Raw genomic sequence first — 18,625 nt, forward strand, 5'->3', positions numbered from 1 at the left:
TGTTAATGCAGCGTAATAATCAAATCGGTGGCATTTACTGAGCACTTACTGCGTGCAGAGCACTGGACTAATGGCTCGGTGGAGTACAATAAAACAGAGTTGGCAGATGCAATCCCTGCCCGCAGCAAGCTTACGTTCTAGAGGGGGAGACAGACGTTGAATGAATTACAGATCGGGGAGATGGCGGAATATACGGATCTGTACTTAAGCGCTGGAGGTGAGGGGAATATTAAAGTGCTTGAGGGTTAGAGATCCTAGCGCATAAATAACACAGAAGGGAAGCTGAATACGGTGAACGAGGATTCAGTCAGGGAAGGCCGGTCGGAGGTGTGATTTCAGTAGGGCTTTGACGGTGAAGAGGGTCGCGGTCTGTCAGATATAAAGGGGCGGGGGGGGGTCCCGGGCCCGAGGAAGGATGCGGGCGACGGGTCCGTGGCAAGCGAGGCGCGATCGAGACACGGCAAGTTGACATTAGTGGAGCGAAGTGTGCTGGTTGGGTTGTAGCAGATCAGTGAGGAAAGGTAAGAAGGGGAGAGCCGACTGAATGCCTTAAAGACACCCGAAGGGGGTTTCTGTTTGACGCGCAGGAACCGGTGAAGATTCTCAAGGAGTGGGGAAACGTGGACTGAATGATTTGTGGTTTTTTTTTTAAAAGGCGTTAAGATCCAGGCAGCGGAGTACGGACCGGAGAAGGGTGAGGCTGTAGATAGTGAGGTCAGGGACGGGGCTAACGCAGTAGTCCATAGGAGCGCTCGGATCAGCAGGGTAGCCGTTTGGCTGGACGAGAAGGCGCGAATTTTAAAGGTGGGACGGTTGAACCCACAGGTTTTGATGACGGACTGAACACGTGGGTTGAATGACACGGATGAGCACGGGATAAGGCCAAGGTTACGGACTTGGGAGAAAGGGAGGATGGTGGTGTTGTCTAGAGCGATGGGAAAATCCAGGGGAGGACAGGGTTTGTGAGGGAAGACGAGTTCTGTTTTGGACACGTCAGGTTTGAGGGGCCGGCAGGGCATCCAAGTAGAGGGGCCCTGAAGGCAGGAGGAAATACGAGACCGGAGGAGTAGAGAGGTGTCGGGGCTGGAGATGTAGATTTGGGAATCGCCTGTGGAGAGACGGTGGTCGAAACCCTGGGAGTGAATGAGTTCTCCGAGGGAGTGGGTGGAGGTGGAGAAGAGAAGGGGGCCCAGGACCGAGACCGGAAGAACCCCTACAGTTAGTGGGTGGGAGGCAGAGGAGGAGACGGGGGAAGAGCTGAGGAGGAGAAGTCAGAGAGAGAGAGATAGGTGGAGAACCAGGAGAGGACAGTTTCACTGTCCGAGGCTGGACAATGTCTTCAGGTGAAGGGGGCGGTCGACAGTATCAAAGACTGCGGAGGGGTCGAGGAGGATTAAGGATGGAGTAGAGACCGCTGGATTTGGCAAGAGGGTCGTCCCTGGTGACCTTAGGGAGGGTAGTTTCCGTGTGGTGAAGTGGGCGGAAGGGGTATGGACAAGTCACTTGAGGAGTTTTGAAAAGAACGGTATATGGGGGACGGGTCACTAGAGGAAACCGGGGAATTCAGGGAGGATTCTTTTTTAGGATTAGGGGCCAAACACACGTGCACGTTTGAAAACAGCGGGGAAGGAGCCGTGTGTTTATTTATTGACGCCGGCCTCCCCGCTAGACTACGAGTTCACCGCGGGCAGGGGATGTGTGCACCAACTCTGTCGTTCTGTACTCTCCCGGTGCTCGGTACGGTCCTCCGCACATAGTGGGCGCTCCATATATGACTGACGGACTGGAAAGGAAGCTGTTGAAGACAGTGCTCAAGGAAGGAAGAAGAGTGGGAGCGAGTGTTTTGATAAGGGGGAAGGCGCAGGTTAGAGGGGAAGGATTTTGAGAGGGTCGACTTTAGGCAGCGACTCCAACTTGCGGGCGCCAGACTCGGGTGGTTAATTTTGAAAAAAATGAAAACCAGATGAAATGTACACACACGCGCGCACTTCTGCACCTTATTGTCGGTCCTGATTGTGACTTTCAGTTGTGGTAATACGCGTTCTACTTCTAGATTCCACTCGGCGGCATCTGTTGTGGATTCTAAAATATCCTCTTGTTTGCCAGATTCGCTCAGATCCTAAGAAAAGGAAAACGTCGCAAGATTGAGAATTTGTAAAACAGGACTGGTAAAATGTTGATGTATTTCAGCGGGAGTTCGTCGTTTCGAAAGCAAAATACACCGCCGCCGTGCATAACGTAATGAGATTAAAGGGAAAGAGAGATGTAATAAAGTTATCTGTAGGACTCACGGCGGGCACTGGAAATCACACGTCATTCTCAACAAGATCGCTATCGATTGTATTTTTAAATGGTACTTGTCAAGTGCTTACAATGCGCCCAACACTGGGGTAGGTACCCGATAACAATAATAACTGTGGCGTTTGTTAACGCTCACTCTGTGTTCTAAGCGCTGGAGTAGACACAAGAAATCAAGTCAGACCCAGTTCCCGTCCCACAGTTTAAGTTAGGAGGGAGAACGTGCACTGAAGCCCCATTTTACAGACGAGATAACTGAGGTCCAGAGAAGTGAAGTGATTTGCCAACTCGGCAGACCAGCGGCAGAGCGGGGATTAGAACCCAGGTCCTCCGACTCCCAGGCCCGCGCACTGTCAACTAGGCCAAGCTGCTGCTCAAACTGGCCCTTTCCGATGATGGCGACGGAAAAGACGCCCTTAAAGTAATGCGGTGTGGAGAAACGGGGGGCCGTCAACGGACCGCAAAGGGAGCGGCGCCGCGTCAGGTGATTTGGAGGCGAGAAACTCACGTACAGAGGACGGTGAGGTGACCTACGCTGGGGCATACGACGATCTTTGATGTTTTCCCCCGTCCGGAATCTAAGCCCCTCTGAGGGCAGGGATCGCGTCTACCAACTCTTTTGCACTGTACCGTCCCCGGCGCTCAGTACGAGAGAAGCAGCCTGGCCTGACTCCGCCCACACGTCCGCTGGGTGCCCTTCGCAAGTCGCTTAACTGCTCTGGGTCTCGGTTATCGCATCTGTAAAACGGGCTCCCTCCTACTTAGACTATGAGCCCCATGTGGGACAGGGACCGTGTCCCACCTGATCTACTCGGAAGCACCGCAGTGCCTGGAACAGTGCGTGGCACTTAATAAGCACTTAACAAGTACCACGGCTATTTTTTTATTATTATTACTGTCATTACTATCATAGTGCTCTGCACACAGTAAGCGCTCAATAAATCCCACTGATTGATTACTGTAATACGGGAATTAAGACCGTGAGTCCCACGTGGGCCATGGACGGTGTCCAAACCCGATTATCTTGCATCTACCTCTGGGCTCAGAATAGCGGCTGGCACACGGTAAGACAAATACCATAATAAACAAACAAAAAAAAGGGAGCCGAAGGATGAAGGACCATGATTCCAAGAGACGTAGAAAGAACAAAATAAATAACGCTTGAGTTTTGTAATATGTCCTCTTGAGAAGGCAGACCCTTCAGCTACCCGGGAGGCTCATCGGAAAAAGCAACTCGTCCCCGTCTACAGAACGGGATGCAGAACGGCTTCGGAGCCTCCTTATAAACCCTGACAGATTGGTTGGGCTGAAAATAAAATCGGCAACTCGTGGGTTCGGGATTTTTATTTTTTCTCAAACGCCTTGTGCCGAGTCAACCCCTGCCTCCGGTGCATGTTGGAACTGCGGCAATTCTTAAAAACTTCAAATCGCAGAAAACATAAAATGAATGAAGAAGGGTGCGTACGTTACTATAATAAGAGATCTACTAATTATGTATTATTGTACTCTACCGAGGGCTTAATAATACAGTGCTCAGCACACAGCCAGTGCTTAATAAATACCACTGACCGACGGAAAACGAGAAATTGTTGATGGGATGTGCTGAGTGCTTGTTTCGTAACACCGTTCTAAGTGCTGGGGTAGATACAAGCTAAGCAGGTTGGACGCTCACAGTCTTAATTGCCGTTGTGCAGATGAGGTAACTGAGGCCCGGAGGAGTGAAGTGACCAGCACAAAGTCACAGACCAGGCAGATGGCGGAGCCGGGAGTAGAACTCAGATCTCCTGACTCCCAGGCCCGTGCTCTTCGCACTAGGCCGCTCTGTTTCCTTCAATTTGCCCTTAAAGGCCTCCGAGTCTCCCAGCATACGATCCATCAACTGTGGGTTTTTTTTTTTGATGGTTTTTGTTAGGTGTTTACCGTGTACCAGGCGCTACTCTAAGCGCTGCGGCAGAGAGAAGATAATCTGGCTGGACAAAGTCCCTGTCCCACATGGGGCTCCTAGTCTTATTCCCCATTTTACAGATGAGGGAACTGAGGCACAGAGAAGTAAAGTGACTGGCCCAAGGTCACCCAGCGGACAAGTGACGGAGCCGGGATTGGAACCCGGGTCCTTCTGACTCCCACTAAGTCACGCTACTGCTCGTGGTAACTTCGCAAAATAATAACACGGGGATCTGATTTCCTTCCCTCTTTTATGGTGGAAAATGAAAGGCTTCATTGAGAAAAGAGCCCGGCGGTATTAGGAATCTTAAAAAGAACTAGCAACATCTAGGGCCCCGCGTTTCACTCTAAGTTCTCCATTTTCCTTCGCTGACGGACGTTACCGCTGGCTACGTTTCAAATCGCTGAATTCGATTCGCCGCTTGCTTTGCCCATTGAGTTTGGTCTGATTTAATGCTTTATCATACCGTAAAGATCAATTTGCGAAAGTACAATTTTCAATGTCTTTTTGGGTCTGCCCCGAACGATTCAAATTCTACCTCGCTGTAATCCATCAGAGGGAGGAGATAGATGGTGGCTCGCAGTTTCAGCACGGTTTGGGACTGCTTAAATATTCAGCTCCTGGGCTGATGAGGGAAGACTATTCTAGGGAAGGTCTTTTTCGGTGGAGATTCAATTTAAAAAAAACAAACATCGGAGAAGCAGCGGGGTCTAGCGGAAAGAGCATGGGGCTGGAGTCGGAGGACCCGGGTTCTAATCCCAACTCCCGCATTTGTTTGCTGCGCGAACTTGGGCAAGTCGCTTCAAATCTCTAGGCCTCAGTTCCCTCATCTGTAAAATGGGGATTAAGACTGTGAGCCCCATTTGGGACGGGGACCGCGTCCAACCTGATTATCCTGCATCTATCCCACGGCTTAGCACAGAACCGGGTATATGGGAAGTGTTTAACAAATTCAATTAAAAAAAACCAAGGAAACTAAAATGTGGCTGCCACAGGAAGGCTGATGTAGGGCTGTGGACTGAACTCCACCTCCTCACTCCTCTTATCTTCTCCAAATCCAAGTGCTTTCAGTGGACTCCTCCAAAACGCACCACCACCAGCCCCGGGGGAAGACTGATCTTTGAAACCGTCCTTGAAAAGACGAACTCCATTAGCCTCTGGGAAATGATAAAGATGGAATTTGTTAAGCGCTCACCAAGTGTCAAGCACCTGTCCTAAGCCCTGGAAATGGCTTCGGATGTTTTCAGAGAAACTACCGTTGGCAAAATTCGTATCTGCCAGTTATTCCAGTGGGAACAAGGTGGGGGAGGGATGCAGCCCATCCCAACCCCCTTCACCACAGAAAATAGGACCCATTTAACTGATGCTCAAGTCCTGCTTATAGAAAGAGAAAGAAATATTGAAATACAATACTGTAAAGTACAATCTCTTGGAAAACACACACTCCATCTCCCCCTCTCTCTCTGTCCTAAAAGGTTCTGGACCTCGGGCAACTCACTTCACTTCTCTCTGCTTCTGTCATCTCAGATTAAGACCGTGAGCTCCTGGACTGTGCCCAACCTGATTAACTTGTATCTACCTCTAGCGCTTAGTTCAGTGTCTGGCACGCTGTAACTGCTTAACAAATACCAAAAAAAAAAAAAAAAAAAAAAGCGTACACAAAAAAGGAGGTAAGAAAGGCAAAGAAAGGGATGTAAATAGGGAAGTGGAAATATATGAAAGGAAAAGAGATTGTTGAAAATGAACCAAAAGACTTATTGCAACACATTATTTCCTCTCATTGACCGCCACTGGCAGATGATATTTTCCATTTATAAATACATTTATAAAGAAATTGTTTGGTATTTTTTAAGTACCTAAGGTGTGCTAGGCACTGTACCGAGCGCCGGGGTAAATACAGACTAATTAGGTCGGACACGATCCCCGTTCCGCATGGGGCTCGTCGTCTTAACCCCCATTTTGCAGATGAGGTGATGAATGAAATAAAACGATTTATTTCATGTATAAATAAATAAATTATATCTAAAATAATATTTTCCTTCAAAGCCCTATCTTTGCTTACTTAACGTTTGAGCTATTTGGGCCGAAATCTCTCCGGCTTGCTGCGAGGATCTTTTCGCTAACTCGAAACCAATCGTGTTCCAACCCATTTGAGCGCCCAGTTTGGTGTTGAATGAATCAGGAGCTGGTTTTGAAAACCTCAAATTTAGCATCTTGGGGAAGAATAATGTCTATGACAGGTTTGAAAAAAAAAACACGACGGGCATTTAAAAATAGCATCTGGGATATTCGCCGTTCCTTTAGGTTCTTTTTCGGAAGACAATGTGCCCCAGAGTCCTCTCCAAAGCCCCCGGAAAAGCTAATTTTCTTGCCAAGGGGCAGGCACGTTCCAGGACCTGTAGTAATTACAATACAATAATAATAATTGTGGCTCGTGTTAAGCACTTGCTTTGCGTCAAACACTGTCCTAAGCACTGGGGTAGATTCAAGGTGATCACCTTGGCCTAATGGACACAGCACGGACCTGGAAGTCAGGGGCACCTGGGTTCGAATCCCGCTTCTCCATTTGGCGGCTGGGTGACCTTGGCCAAGTCACGTCACTAGGCCTCATCGCCTCATCCGCAAAATGGGGGTTAAGGCGGTGAGCCCCCGGTGGGACGTGGACTGCGTCCAAAGTAATTAGCTCGTCTCTGCCCCAGCGCTTAGTACAGTGCCTGGCACATAGCAAGCACTTGACAAAGACCAAAAAAAAATAAAGGGTCAGACACCGTCCCACAGACACAGATGAGAAAGCTGAGAAACAGAGGAGTCAAACGACTAGCTCAAGGTCACGCCGCAAGCAAGTGGAGGAGCTGGGATTAGAACCCAGGTCCTTTGACTTCCAGGTCCGGGTTCCGCTGCTTCTCTGTACAACCGACGGAGTGCTCCGGGTTCTCAGGGACTTGCCCGGTTCTTGCGTGGCTCAGTGGAAAGAGCCCGGGCTTGGGAGTCAGAGGTCACGGGTTCGAATCCCGGCTCGGCCACTTGTCAGCTGTGTGACTGTGGGCGAGTCGCTTCACTTCTCTGCGCCTCAGTACCCCCATCTGTAAAATGGGGATTAAGACTGTGAACCTCACAAGGGACAACCTGATGACCCTGTATCTCCCCCACTGCTTAGTACTGCTGCACATAGTAAGCGCTTAACAAATACCAACATTATTATTATTATTATTATTACCGATCAGAAAGGGGCTCACTCACAACTTCGCTGAAACAGTGCTTCTTCCGTCTGGCTGCTCTACCTCCGGTATGAATCCTAAAACCCCAGATCTAGCCATTCTGCGGGTGCGAGTCAGACCCCCAGCTTCAGTGGGGTACAGAAGGGAAGCAGTGTGGCCTAGTGGACCCTCCCCCCCAGCCATATGTCTGCTGTGCGACCTTGGACAAATCACTTTACTGCTCTGTGCCTCAGTTCCCACATCCATAAAGTCGGGGTGAAATCCTACTCCCTCTAGACTGTAAGCTCGCTGTGGGCAGGGGATGTGTCTGCTATACCGTTCTACTGGACTCTCCCAAGCGCTTGCTACGGCACTCTGCGCACGGCGTTCCGTAAATATGATTGACCGACTCCTCAGCCTGTGAATCCCAAGTGGGACTGGGACTGTCCAACTGGATTGTCTTGTACCTCCCCGAGCGCTCAGAATAGCGCTTGGCACAGAGTATGTACTTAACAAGTATCTTAAAAAGCTCGTTGTGGGCAGCTAACATGTCCACCAACACCGTTGTAGTGTAGTCTCCCAAGCATCTAGTACAGCGTTCTGCACAAAGTAAGCGCTCGATTCCACTGATTGACTGATCGGGGCCTTGCCGGACTTTTCTTCTCAATGGAAGCAGCTTCTGTCCGAGTAATACTCGACAGGAGACCGTCAGAGCTTAGAACACTGCTTGACCCACGGTGAGTGCTTAACAAATAGCAGTGTGGCCTAATGGGTGCAGCATGGGCCTGAGAGTCAGAAGGACCTGGGTTCTAGTCCCAGCTCCACCACTTGTCTGCGGTGAGACCCCGGGCAAGTCACTTTACTTCCCTGGTCTTCGGTTCCCTCATCTGCAAAGTGGGGATAGAGATGGTGAGCCCCACGTGGGCAGGGACCGTGTCCAACCTGATTAGCCTGGATCTACCCCGGCACTTCGGATTTGCCCAAGGTCATACAGCAGGCAATCTGTAGAGTTAGATTAGAACTCAGGTCCTTCTGACTCCTGGGCCCAGCCTCTCCTCACTAGACCACGCTTCTCCTCGAATGCAAATATTTATAGAAAGGGAACCCATTTCTTCCCTGTAAGGGGATCTGTTCTGTTTCCCTTTCCTTCTTACAGGCCACCAAGCTTTTCAAAAACTGCCTACCTGTGTTATTTCGACTCATTGTCGGAGGCCTGCCCCACGAGAAGAGAAGCAGTGTGGCCTACTGGGAAGAACACAGGCCTGGGAATCATGGCACCTGGGTTCTAATTCCTGCTTAGACTGCGAGCCCCATATGGGACCTGATTATCTCATATCTACCCCAGCGCTTAGTACGGTGCTTGGTACACAATAAGTACTTAACAAATACCACAATTAACTATTCTTCTTCTTCTTATTAATAATCATCATCATCACCCTAGCTTCACCACTCGCCTCCTGAGTGATCCTGGGCAAGTTCTCTGGGGCTCGTTTGCTCATCTATAAAATGGGAATGAAAATCCCGTTCTCCCTCCTACTTAGAGCGTGAGCCCCAAGTGAGACAGGAACCGGGTACACTCTGATTTTCTTGTATCTATCCCAGGGCTGAGTGCAGTGTTTAACAAACACTATTATTATTATTATTAATTATTGCTAAGGGATCAGGTGTCCAAGGCAGGGGAGAGTGCGTACGATCCGGGGAGGTGAACTAAGGAATTTAATCCCGCGTGGAGTTTTCTGACCTGGGGGATTCAAGTCTGGATTTTAATCCCAGATGAACCGTCTTCTGAATTGGATTTTTGAGTTTACCTGAAACGGTAAATACAGAGCCAAGCCCTTGGAAATTTAGCTCCCTTTCAGTAGGTTCTACAGCGTGGAGTGGTTTTATTTCATTTTTCTCTCCCTAAGAACTGAAATCTGATCGTTGCAAAAGAGCAGGGCATGTTTCTAGAGAATGGATCCTGGGGAGACAAGTTAGGCAGATAACCAAGCAAAGCAGTGAAAACCATGCAGCTCTTCCCTCCGAATAGCCCCCATTACAATGGAAAGCAAGAAGGAAAAGTGAACTCTCTCCTTCAGGCTGTTTTCCCAATCGAAAAAAAAAAAAGCTCCCAGGCAAGTAGGTGAAATGCTTCTGCATTTCTATTTTCCCTGGCCTGCCCGCTCTCGCCTCCATAAACCCCTTGGATAATTTTCCCTCAGTGCGGTTACAACTCTTTGTTTAAGAGACGGGGCTTTACGGAGTCACTTTTCAAATACGAAACAGAACGATGAGCCGCTCTGGCTCCTCATATCGGAGATCTAAACGGGCGTGTCTCCCGTTCAACCTCCTCTTACCTTCTGTCCGAGTCTCAGCAGGGGAACGGAACTTACCATTCGGTAGGTCTGCGCCTTTAAAACGTTGAGATCAATGCAGTTTTCTTCAGTGTCCGTCTCTTCTTCCTTCGGGGAAGAGAAGGGATTTGGTTTTTTGAAGAAATTCACCATCGGTAATCATCAGTAAAAATCTACTTTCCCTCTAGATTGGAAGCTCGTTGTGGGCAGGGAACGTTGTCCACTAATCCTGCCGAACTGTCCTCTCAGGCGCACTGTAAGCGCTCAATAAATACCGCTGGTGATGTCGACGATGGCCTTTCAGGAACACCGATTAGAAATCGAACGTTTTTAAAGAACGTATTCAGTGCTGTGCTGCCCCCAGAGATGCGCTGTGATGCATAAACATCCTCCCATTCAGAAACTGAATTCTACTTTGGGAATTCATCCGTCTGGTTCGGCACCCCGCTTTACATTAGATGAGACTTTTTACGACGGATCATCGGGCAGCAGGAGAAAGAAGGAAGTCCTGGCTGTCGGAGAGGAAGACGACGGGTCCCCTAGAAATGGGGAAGGTTCAGCGTCGGGCACGGGACGATACGGTGGATGGGGGAGAGGCTGACGGGATGGTGCGGGGGTAGGAAAGGCGGAAGGAGAAGCACGGAATGAAAACTGAGCTCTTTCCACTAGACCACACTGCTTCTCGGGGCAGACACGATCCCTGCCTTTAAGAATCTCACGATCTAGCTTCGGATGCGCTATCTAGCTTTTCTCTGCCCGGAACAGAAGCAGGATAAAGCACGGGCTTGGGAGTCAGAAGGACCTGGGTTCTAATCCCACCATCGCCAATTATCTGCTGTGTGACCTAGGGCAAGTCCCTTCTCTGGGCTTCAGTTCCCTCATCTGTGAAAGGGGGATTAAGATTGGAAGCCCTCTGTGGGACAGGGACTGTGTCCAACCTGATTAGCTTGTTTCTACCCCAGGGCCTAGTACAGTGCCTGGCAGAGAGTAAGCAATTAGCAAATATCATTTAAAAAAAACCCCAAAAACCTGATTACCCGATGCCCCAGATACTTGATTCCAGCTCCGCTGGAGGCTTTCAGCCGCCTGGAATCGTGCCCTTGGCTGCCAAGCCAAATTGATGAAGCGCCGAAGACCTCTTCCACCCAACCGGAAGGCTCCTAGAGCCGGGGCCGGCGGGATAAAGGTGGAAAATCCGTGATCCCCATGGTTCTGAAGTGCCTACCTCCCTGCCGGGCCCTGAGGGCAATCGAGGGCAGGGAACGATCTTCTGCCGGTAATGGGAATGGGCCAGATTTTCCATTACTGCTCTGTGCCGGCCTGAACGCTGGCCCCAGCTGAGTTTCACAAGTCAGGCCTATCATTTCACCTAGGAAAAGCGCCGATTCGAAACCTGGCGAAATGCCCTTTCCTTGTGACTGAGTAGTCCGTCAGTTAATTGTATTTACTGAGTGCTTACTGTATGCGGAGCACTTGTATTTAGTCCCTTGGAGAGTATGAAGTAACAATAAACGGACATATTCAACGCCCACAACGAGTTTACGGTTTAGAGAGGGAGACAGAGACGAATATAAATCAATAAATTACAGATGGGTGCGCAAGTGCTGTGGGGCCGGGGGGGGGGGGATGAATAAAGGGAGTAAACCGGGTGTGGAGCCCAAAATGGAGGGGTTAAATAGGATTTAGACTCGATTAGACTGTAAGCCCGTCAAACGGCAGGGACTGTATCTGTTGCCGACTTGTTCATTCCAAGCGCTTAGTAAAGTGCTCTGCACATAGTAAGGGCTCAGTAAATACTATTGAATGATTTTTTTTTCCCATGGGATTTAGGTGCTTGATTTACGCCAGTCGTTCTACTAAGCGCCGGAGTAGATACAAGACCGTCAGGTTGGACACAGCCCATGTCCCACATGGGGCTCACGGGCTTAATCCCCATTTTACAGATGAGGCAACAGAGGCCCAGAGAAGCGAAACGACCCGCCCAAGGTCACCCTGCAAGAAACTGGCAGAGAACTCGGATCCTTCTGACTCCCGGCCCCATGCTCCATCCATCAACCCACGCTGCTTCGCCTTGTGCAGAACACCGTACTAAGCGCTCGGAGGAGTACGACATAACACAGTTAGTAGACACGCTCCCTGCTCTCACAAGTACAGCGCTCTGCACGCAGAAAGCGCTCAACAAATGTGATCGATTGATGGATTGCTGCCCGTGGCTAAGCAACCATAGCTCTCTACAAGGGGCAGGATCGAATTAGGAGTCACCATCAGCAGTCTCATCTCGGCTCTGATCGTCCACCTACCTTCCCCTTCCCCCCCAACGCCCAGACAACATAAATCCCACTGGACTCCTGTCGATAAATTAATGGTTCAGAAGCAGCACACTGCTTGAGGGTAAGGATCAAGTCTACCGAGCATTTACTACAATCCTCTTTACACAGTAAGCGCTCAGTAAAGATCATGGATGGATTCTAAAAACCCCCAATTTTCAGTTTTCATCTACTTGAAGGACTAGACAATCTGGTCTCTCTCTGTCTCCATCCCTCTCAAGTATATATCTGTTAGCGGACGGATTAAACGATATATATTTTTTTTTTTGAGAGATGCAAATATACATAGCAGGGGGAGGCAAAGGAAGCTATATTTAAAAAGGAAGCCTTGTAGAAAGAGCCCGGGCACGGGAGGCAGAGGACCTGGATTCTAATCCCGGCTCGGCCGGTCGTTTGCTGCGTGACCTTGGGCAACTCACTTCACTTCTCCGTCCCTCCGTTCCCTCGTCGGCAAAATGGGAGACTCAATTCCTGTTCTCCCTCCTACTTGGACTGTGACCTCCACGTGGGACTTGATCATCTCGGATCTACTCCGGTGCTTAGCAGAGTGCTTGGCACATAGTAAGCACTTAACAAATACCCCAATGATTACGCTCGGTAATAATAATATTACTATTACTAATCATAATAAAGAGCTACCACCCATCTCTCTTTAACAGTAGAGACTTTACTTCTCACGACGGATAGAGCATTATTCGTTCAATAGTATTTATCGAGCGCTATGTGCCCAGCGCTGTACTAAGCGCTTGGAATGGACAATTCAGCATATATTAAGTACGCTCAAGGGTCCCGAAGTTATGTCACAAGGAAACTATTTTTTTCAGGGTTGTTTAATGACCTCAAGGGCATCTAGAAACACCAGCTTATTTGAGCCACACTCCCGTGGGGCGCGATCGGCATCCTTCTGGATCCAGACAAAAGCGAGGCCCACGAAAATGAACTACGCTGCCTGACGCTAGCAAGTTTGTGGCGAAGCAGGTAATGGGAACCATCGATTCCGATTTGCGGTTTTCTGTTCTGACACCTAGATCGCAGTCGCTGCTTATCTGTAGATTGATCGGCTCAGGAGAAGCTGAAATCAACCCTCACTCTCCCGGTTCATTCCTCTACTCGAATCGCAACTAGAACTTCATCCGAGGTGAGGAGAATGGGAAGGCACTGGCTTTATCCGGGATCTAAATGCCTGCCCTTGGAGCAGCCCGGAGTGTCTTTCTAGACTGTAGGCTCGTTTCTGTTCGGTTTTTGGGGGTATCTGCTATTATCGTTATTATTAGTAGTAGTAACGATAATAATAACGGTGATGATGGTATCTGTTAAGCGCCTCCTCTGTGCCATGCACCGAATTGAGCACTGAGGAGGATACGAGCAAATCGAGCTGGACACGGTCCCTGTCCCACGTGGGGCTCCCAGCCTCAATCCCCATTTTACAGGTGAGGTAACTGAGGCACAGAGAAGTGACCCGCCCGAGGTCACACGGCGGATAGGTGGCAGAGCCGGGACTAGAACCCGTGACCTTCTGCCTCCCAGACCCTTGCTCTATCCACTACCCCGGGCTGCTTCCCGTGCTAGGCGCTTGCCACGTGCCAGGCACTTTGCTGAGCACTGGGGTAGAGACGAGCTAATCAGACTAGACTCAGCCCATGCCCCACGGGGGACTCACAGTCTTAATCCCCATTTTACGTTCGAGGGAACTGAGGCACCGAGAAGTGAAGCGCCTTGCCTACGGTCACCCGGCAGACGAGGGGTGGAGCGGGGATTCGAACCCAGGTCCTCTGACCCCCCAAGCCGGGGCTCTTTCCACCAGGCTACGCCGCTTCACTGCGGGCAGGGGACGCGTCTGGTGTTTCATACTCTTCCAAGCGCTACTCTCCTTCTACGGCCCTGCCTTGCCCACTTGGCTCCTCTAGTGCTAATCTTCGATCTCGCCTCCGCCGACCTCTGGCCCTCATGGAAGTCAATAAGAGCAGCACGCCGGAGTGGACGGAGCACGGGCCTGGGAGTCAGGAGGTCATGGGTTCTACGCCAGCTCCACCAGTGGTCAGCCGTGTGACCTCGGGCAAGTCGTTTAACTTCTCTGTCCCTAAATTACCTCATCTGGAAAACGGGGATTGAGTCTGAGAGCCCCACCTGGGACAGGGACCGCGTCCAAACCGATTTTCTTGAATCCGCCCCACAGCTTAGGACGGTGCCTGGTGCAGGGTAAGCGCTTGACATAGAGCACAGTTAGTATTATTACCATTATCATTATTATAAATGCACCGTCCCAAGCAAGGAACGCCAGCGGAATATCGTCCCGTGGAATATCTTCGGGAAGAGGAAGAAACTCAAAGCTGACAAGTCACATCAAGACGGGGGATTGACGGCTCCACGTACCACAATTTCCTCCTCCACTTTATTATGTGTCAACTCTGCTTCATCTTCCATAATTGCTTCCTCTTCTAATTCTTCCACTGGGTACGTTGGCCTAAGAGAATAAATTCGGATGCTTTCAAAACCCCTGGTCCAAAAGGTTCTTTTTTTCTTTTTAATGAATCCCCAGACTTTTCAATAAAATGAGAGTTACGGGGGATGTGGGTTAAACCGGGGTCTCTGCAACAACCATATGCAGCTATATGAAATAGCTAAGACGACCTTAAGTCCGCTTGGGGAAATTCTGTATACAATTTGGGTGGGCACCTATAAACTGCCCTCGATTCTCTGGCCATCTTTCCGTTCAATTCTGAGAGCCGCTATCCTGCAGGTGGCTACTTCGCCGCCTTCTTCTCCCTTCCGTTTCACGTCCGCACTCAAACTGAGAAGCAGGGTGGCCTAGCGGAAAGAGCACAGCCCCGGGGGTCAGAAGGAGCTGGGTTCTACTCCCATCTCTGCCACTCGTCTGCTCTGTGACCTTGGGCAAGCCACTTCCCTTCTCTGGCTCTCGGCTTCCTCATCTGCAAAATGGGGATGAAGGCCGCGAGCCCCACGTGGGACAAGGACCGTGTCCACCCTGATTCGCTTGTATCCAGAGCATAGTATAGGACCCGGCGTAGAGTAAAAGCTTGACGGATACCTGAAAAAAACCTCCAAAGAAACGGACCCACATTCCTTTTCGTTAGAATTACATAAAAAGAACGGAGGCATGAAGCTCCTCGTTAATATTAACGTCTATCTCCCCGGCTGCACTCCGGCCTGGAGGGCGTTCCGGGCCAGAGGCGGGACGTGAGCGAGAGGTCGGTGGCGAGACGGACGAGATCGAGGTACAGCGAGGGGGTTAGCATTAGAGGAAACATTAGAGGGTCCTCGGGACCACCCCATCCACTTTGCCCTCTCGGCTTCAGTTGGTCCTTGGGCGAGAAGGAAAGGAGGACCAGTTTCTCTGCCTAGAGTTCCTTATTTATTTTTTAAAAGAAATTTTTTAAGCACTCACTCTGGGCCAGGCACTAAGCTCTGGGGTTAATGAGGTTGGACACAATCCCTGACCCAAGCGGGGCTCACAGTTTTAATCCCCATTTTCCAGATGAGGGAACCAAGGGACGGAGAAGCGAAGTGACCCGCCCAAGGTGGTCACGCAGCAGACGAATGGCAGGGGCGGCATTAGAACCCAGGTCCTCTGACTCCCAGGCCCGCGCTCCATCGGCTGCAACCCGCTTCTCCTTTATTAATTACTTACTACGTGCTCGGCACCGTGGGAAGGGAATGAGGGGAAATTTGAGTTAATCGGGTCAGACGCAGGGCCCGTCTCACAGGAGGCCGAGTGAGCTAAGGGCGTGGAGGACGACAGCGTGTGGAACACACCAAAAGAAGTCATGAGTAAGGAAAAAAATGACAAATTACATAATCCGAACAGAGAAAATTAAAAGAAGTAGCTGAAACAAGGCTGCCCTAGGCAACCACAGCCATTTAAATACCACTGCCTTCTCCACACCCTACCTGCTGAGAAAGGACGCTTCCCTCCAAACTGTGAGCTCCTCTCTATAGACTGTCAGCTCCCTGTGGACAAGGATCACCTCTCCCAAGCGCCTAAGTACGGTGCGCTGCACACGGTTAGCGTTCTAGACTGGACGCTCCTTGTGGGCCGGGAGTGTGTGTGTTTATTGCTCTACTGGACTCTCCCAAGCGCTTAATACAGTGCTCCGCCCGCAGTAAGCACTCAATAAATACGATCGAATGAATGAGTTGTACTCTCCCAAGTGCTCAGGGCTCTGTCCCCCCCCCCAGTAGGCGCTCTAGACTGCAGGGGACTGTACTGAGCGCTTGGGAAGAGTACAAGAGAGGAGGTGCCCACAACGAGTTTACACTCGAGAGGGAAATCCCAAGCTACGAGGCCCCAGAGAGGACTGGACCCGTGATCCCCCGGTTTACAAGCCCCGGGGTCTAACCACTGAGCTATGGTGCCGCCAACCTGCTAGACTCTCCGGGCTTCAGTTTCCTCATCTGTAGAATTTACTATTAACGACTTGTTTCTTCATATTAACGTCTGTCTCCCCCCTCTAGACGGTAAGCTCGTAACGGGCCGGGGACGGGTCTGTCGATCCTGTTATACCGTAGTGATAATAATTACGGCACGTGTTACGTGCTATGTGCCAAGCACTGTTCTAAGCACTGGGGCAGATACAGGTTAATCAGGTTGGGCACAGTCCCTGTCCCTCATGGGGCTCACACTCTTAAACAGCACGGTGTAGTGGGCAGAGCACGGGCCCGGGAGTCAGAAGGTCACGGGTTCTAATCCCAGCTCAATCAATCGATAGTATTTACTGAGCACTTACCATGTGCAGAGCACTGTACTAAGCGTTTGGAATATACAATTTGGCAACAGATAGAGACAATCCCTGCCCAGTGATGGGCTCACGGTCTAAACGGGGGAGACAGACGGCAACGCAAAAGAGAACAAAACAGAAACGAGACGACATCATCAAGATGAATAGAATCAAGGAGATAGACATTAACATTATACATTAACAAAACAAATAGGGTAATAAATAACATATACAATGAGCACAGTGCGGAGGGGAAGGGGAAGGGGGAAGAGCAGAGGGTGGGGAGGGAGGGGAAGGAGAGCAGAGGGAAAGGGGGGCTCAGTTTGGGAAGGCCTCCTGGAGGAGGTGAGCTCTCACTTGGGAGACGACTCTCCAATCGACACACAGTCCCTGCCCACAACGAGCTCCCAGTCCAGAGGGGAATTGCATTCTCTCACATCTCATATCTGGATGACTTTCTGAGGGTCTGTGGGACCTCATGTCCTGGGGAGCAGCAGGCAAGCTCAGCTGAAGCTCTACCACTTGTCTGCTGTGTGACCTTGGCCAATTCACTTCCCTCCTCTGGGCCTCCTTTACCTCATCGGTGAAATGGGGATTAGGAGGTTGTGCGCCCGAGGTGGGACAGGGACCAAACCCAATGTGTTTATATCCACTCCTGCGCTTAGAACAGTGCTAAAGAAACACCACACTTATTATTATTATTCCTAATCGCCATCTTACAAATGAGGGAACTGAGGCCCAAAGAAGTGACCTGCCCAAGGACACCCGTAGCAGACGTGGTGGAGCCGCATTTAGAACCCAGGTCCTTCTGACTCCCAGGTCCTGCCTCTAGCAACTGAGGCACCTGCTTCCAAGTGCTTAGTACAGGGCTCTGCACACAGTAACTGCTCAATAACTACCATTGATTGATTGATTACAATCGTTCCACTGAAAAGAGTTGCAATTCCTCACAACGAGATATTTACCAAATCCTATAAAAATGTGGCTCGTACCTCTTCCAGGTGAAGCCGATGTGTTTCAGCGCTTCTTCGGCTAAGCAATCAAGCACGTAGCACACGTGTTCTCCGTGACCGGACTTTAATTTTGAAGGAGGAAAATCCACTGACCTCCCCTACAAGAAAACAAAATGAAGCTCTTCAGAACTTATGGCGTGTCTGGGAAATTTTAAGTACCTGCCGTTTCAGAAATAACCTGTGTCTACTTGCCTACAAACCCGTAGTTTCTATTTTATTGCGACTGCAGCAATCTGGCCCGAACGCAGAAGGCAAGGGTGATTTCTCGTTCTGGAAAAAAGATTTGACCAAGACCGGTCACTTATCCTTAAACCGTTTTTTTTCCATCTTTAAAAATAGGGACCCCGATGCTGGCTTTTTTTCTTTAGGGTTCATGAAATGCTCAGGCGCCTCTCTGGGCTCTAAAAACGAAAGCCGGAGAAAGATAAAAGACACAATTGCGTTTCTGTGGATTTCTAAATGCTCCCCAGACTCTAACACGATACCTAGGGAAGGATCCCGTGATTATTAACTTACTTTTACTTACGTATTTACTTGGCAAACAGTCAAAACTAAGAAAAATACCTATGGATTCCTTCCATAGCGTAATTTACCGAGCACTCTGTTGGTATTCTGTGACTCTCACTGACATTAACTGCAACGTTGATTTCGAGGCTCTCCACCACCTTTTCATCATCCAACTTTCTCCTGATACTCACCCAGCTTCCACGCTTCCCGCCGCCCTAACTCGCTTCAGTGTCTACGGACTCCCCCGTCCCTCCAGATGATGATAATTA

At 49.9% G+C, this 18,625-nt stretch overlaps 1 protein-coding gene across 1 annotated transcript in view; it reads right to left on the reverse strand.

The window, feature by feature from the left end:
- The window catches only part of IFT57 (intraflagellar transport 57), a 40,877-nt gene that overhangs the window by 16,710 nt on the left and 5,542 nt on the right, over positions 1 to 18,625 (reverse strand). Inside the window, exons 3-6 of the mRNA XM_001518571.5 lie at positions 17,829 to 17,947; positions 14,474 to 14,564; positions 9,813 to 9,881; positions 1,997 to 2,119 (exon numbers count right to left, since the gene is read on the reverse strand). Coding sequence (XP_001518621.1) covers positions 1,997 to 2,119; positions 9,813 to 9,881; positions 14,474 to 14,564; positions 17,829 to 17,947 — 402 coding nt within the window. The remainder of the gene's footprint in view (positions 1 to 1,996; positions 2,120 to 9,812; positions 9,882 to 14,473; positions 14,565 to 17,828; positions 17,948 to 18,625) is intronic.

This window comes from Ornithorhynchus anatinus, chromosome 17 (assembly GCF_004115215.2).
Source record: "Ornithorhynchus anatinus isolate Pmale09 chromosome 17, mOrnAna1.pri.v4, whole genome shotgun sequence".
Taxonomy (NCBI): Eukaryota; Metazoa; Chordata; class Mammalia; order Monotremata; family Ornithorhynchidae; genus Ornithorhynchus; species Ornithorhynchus anatinus.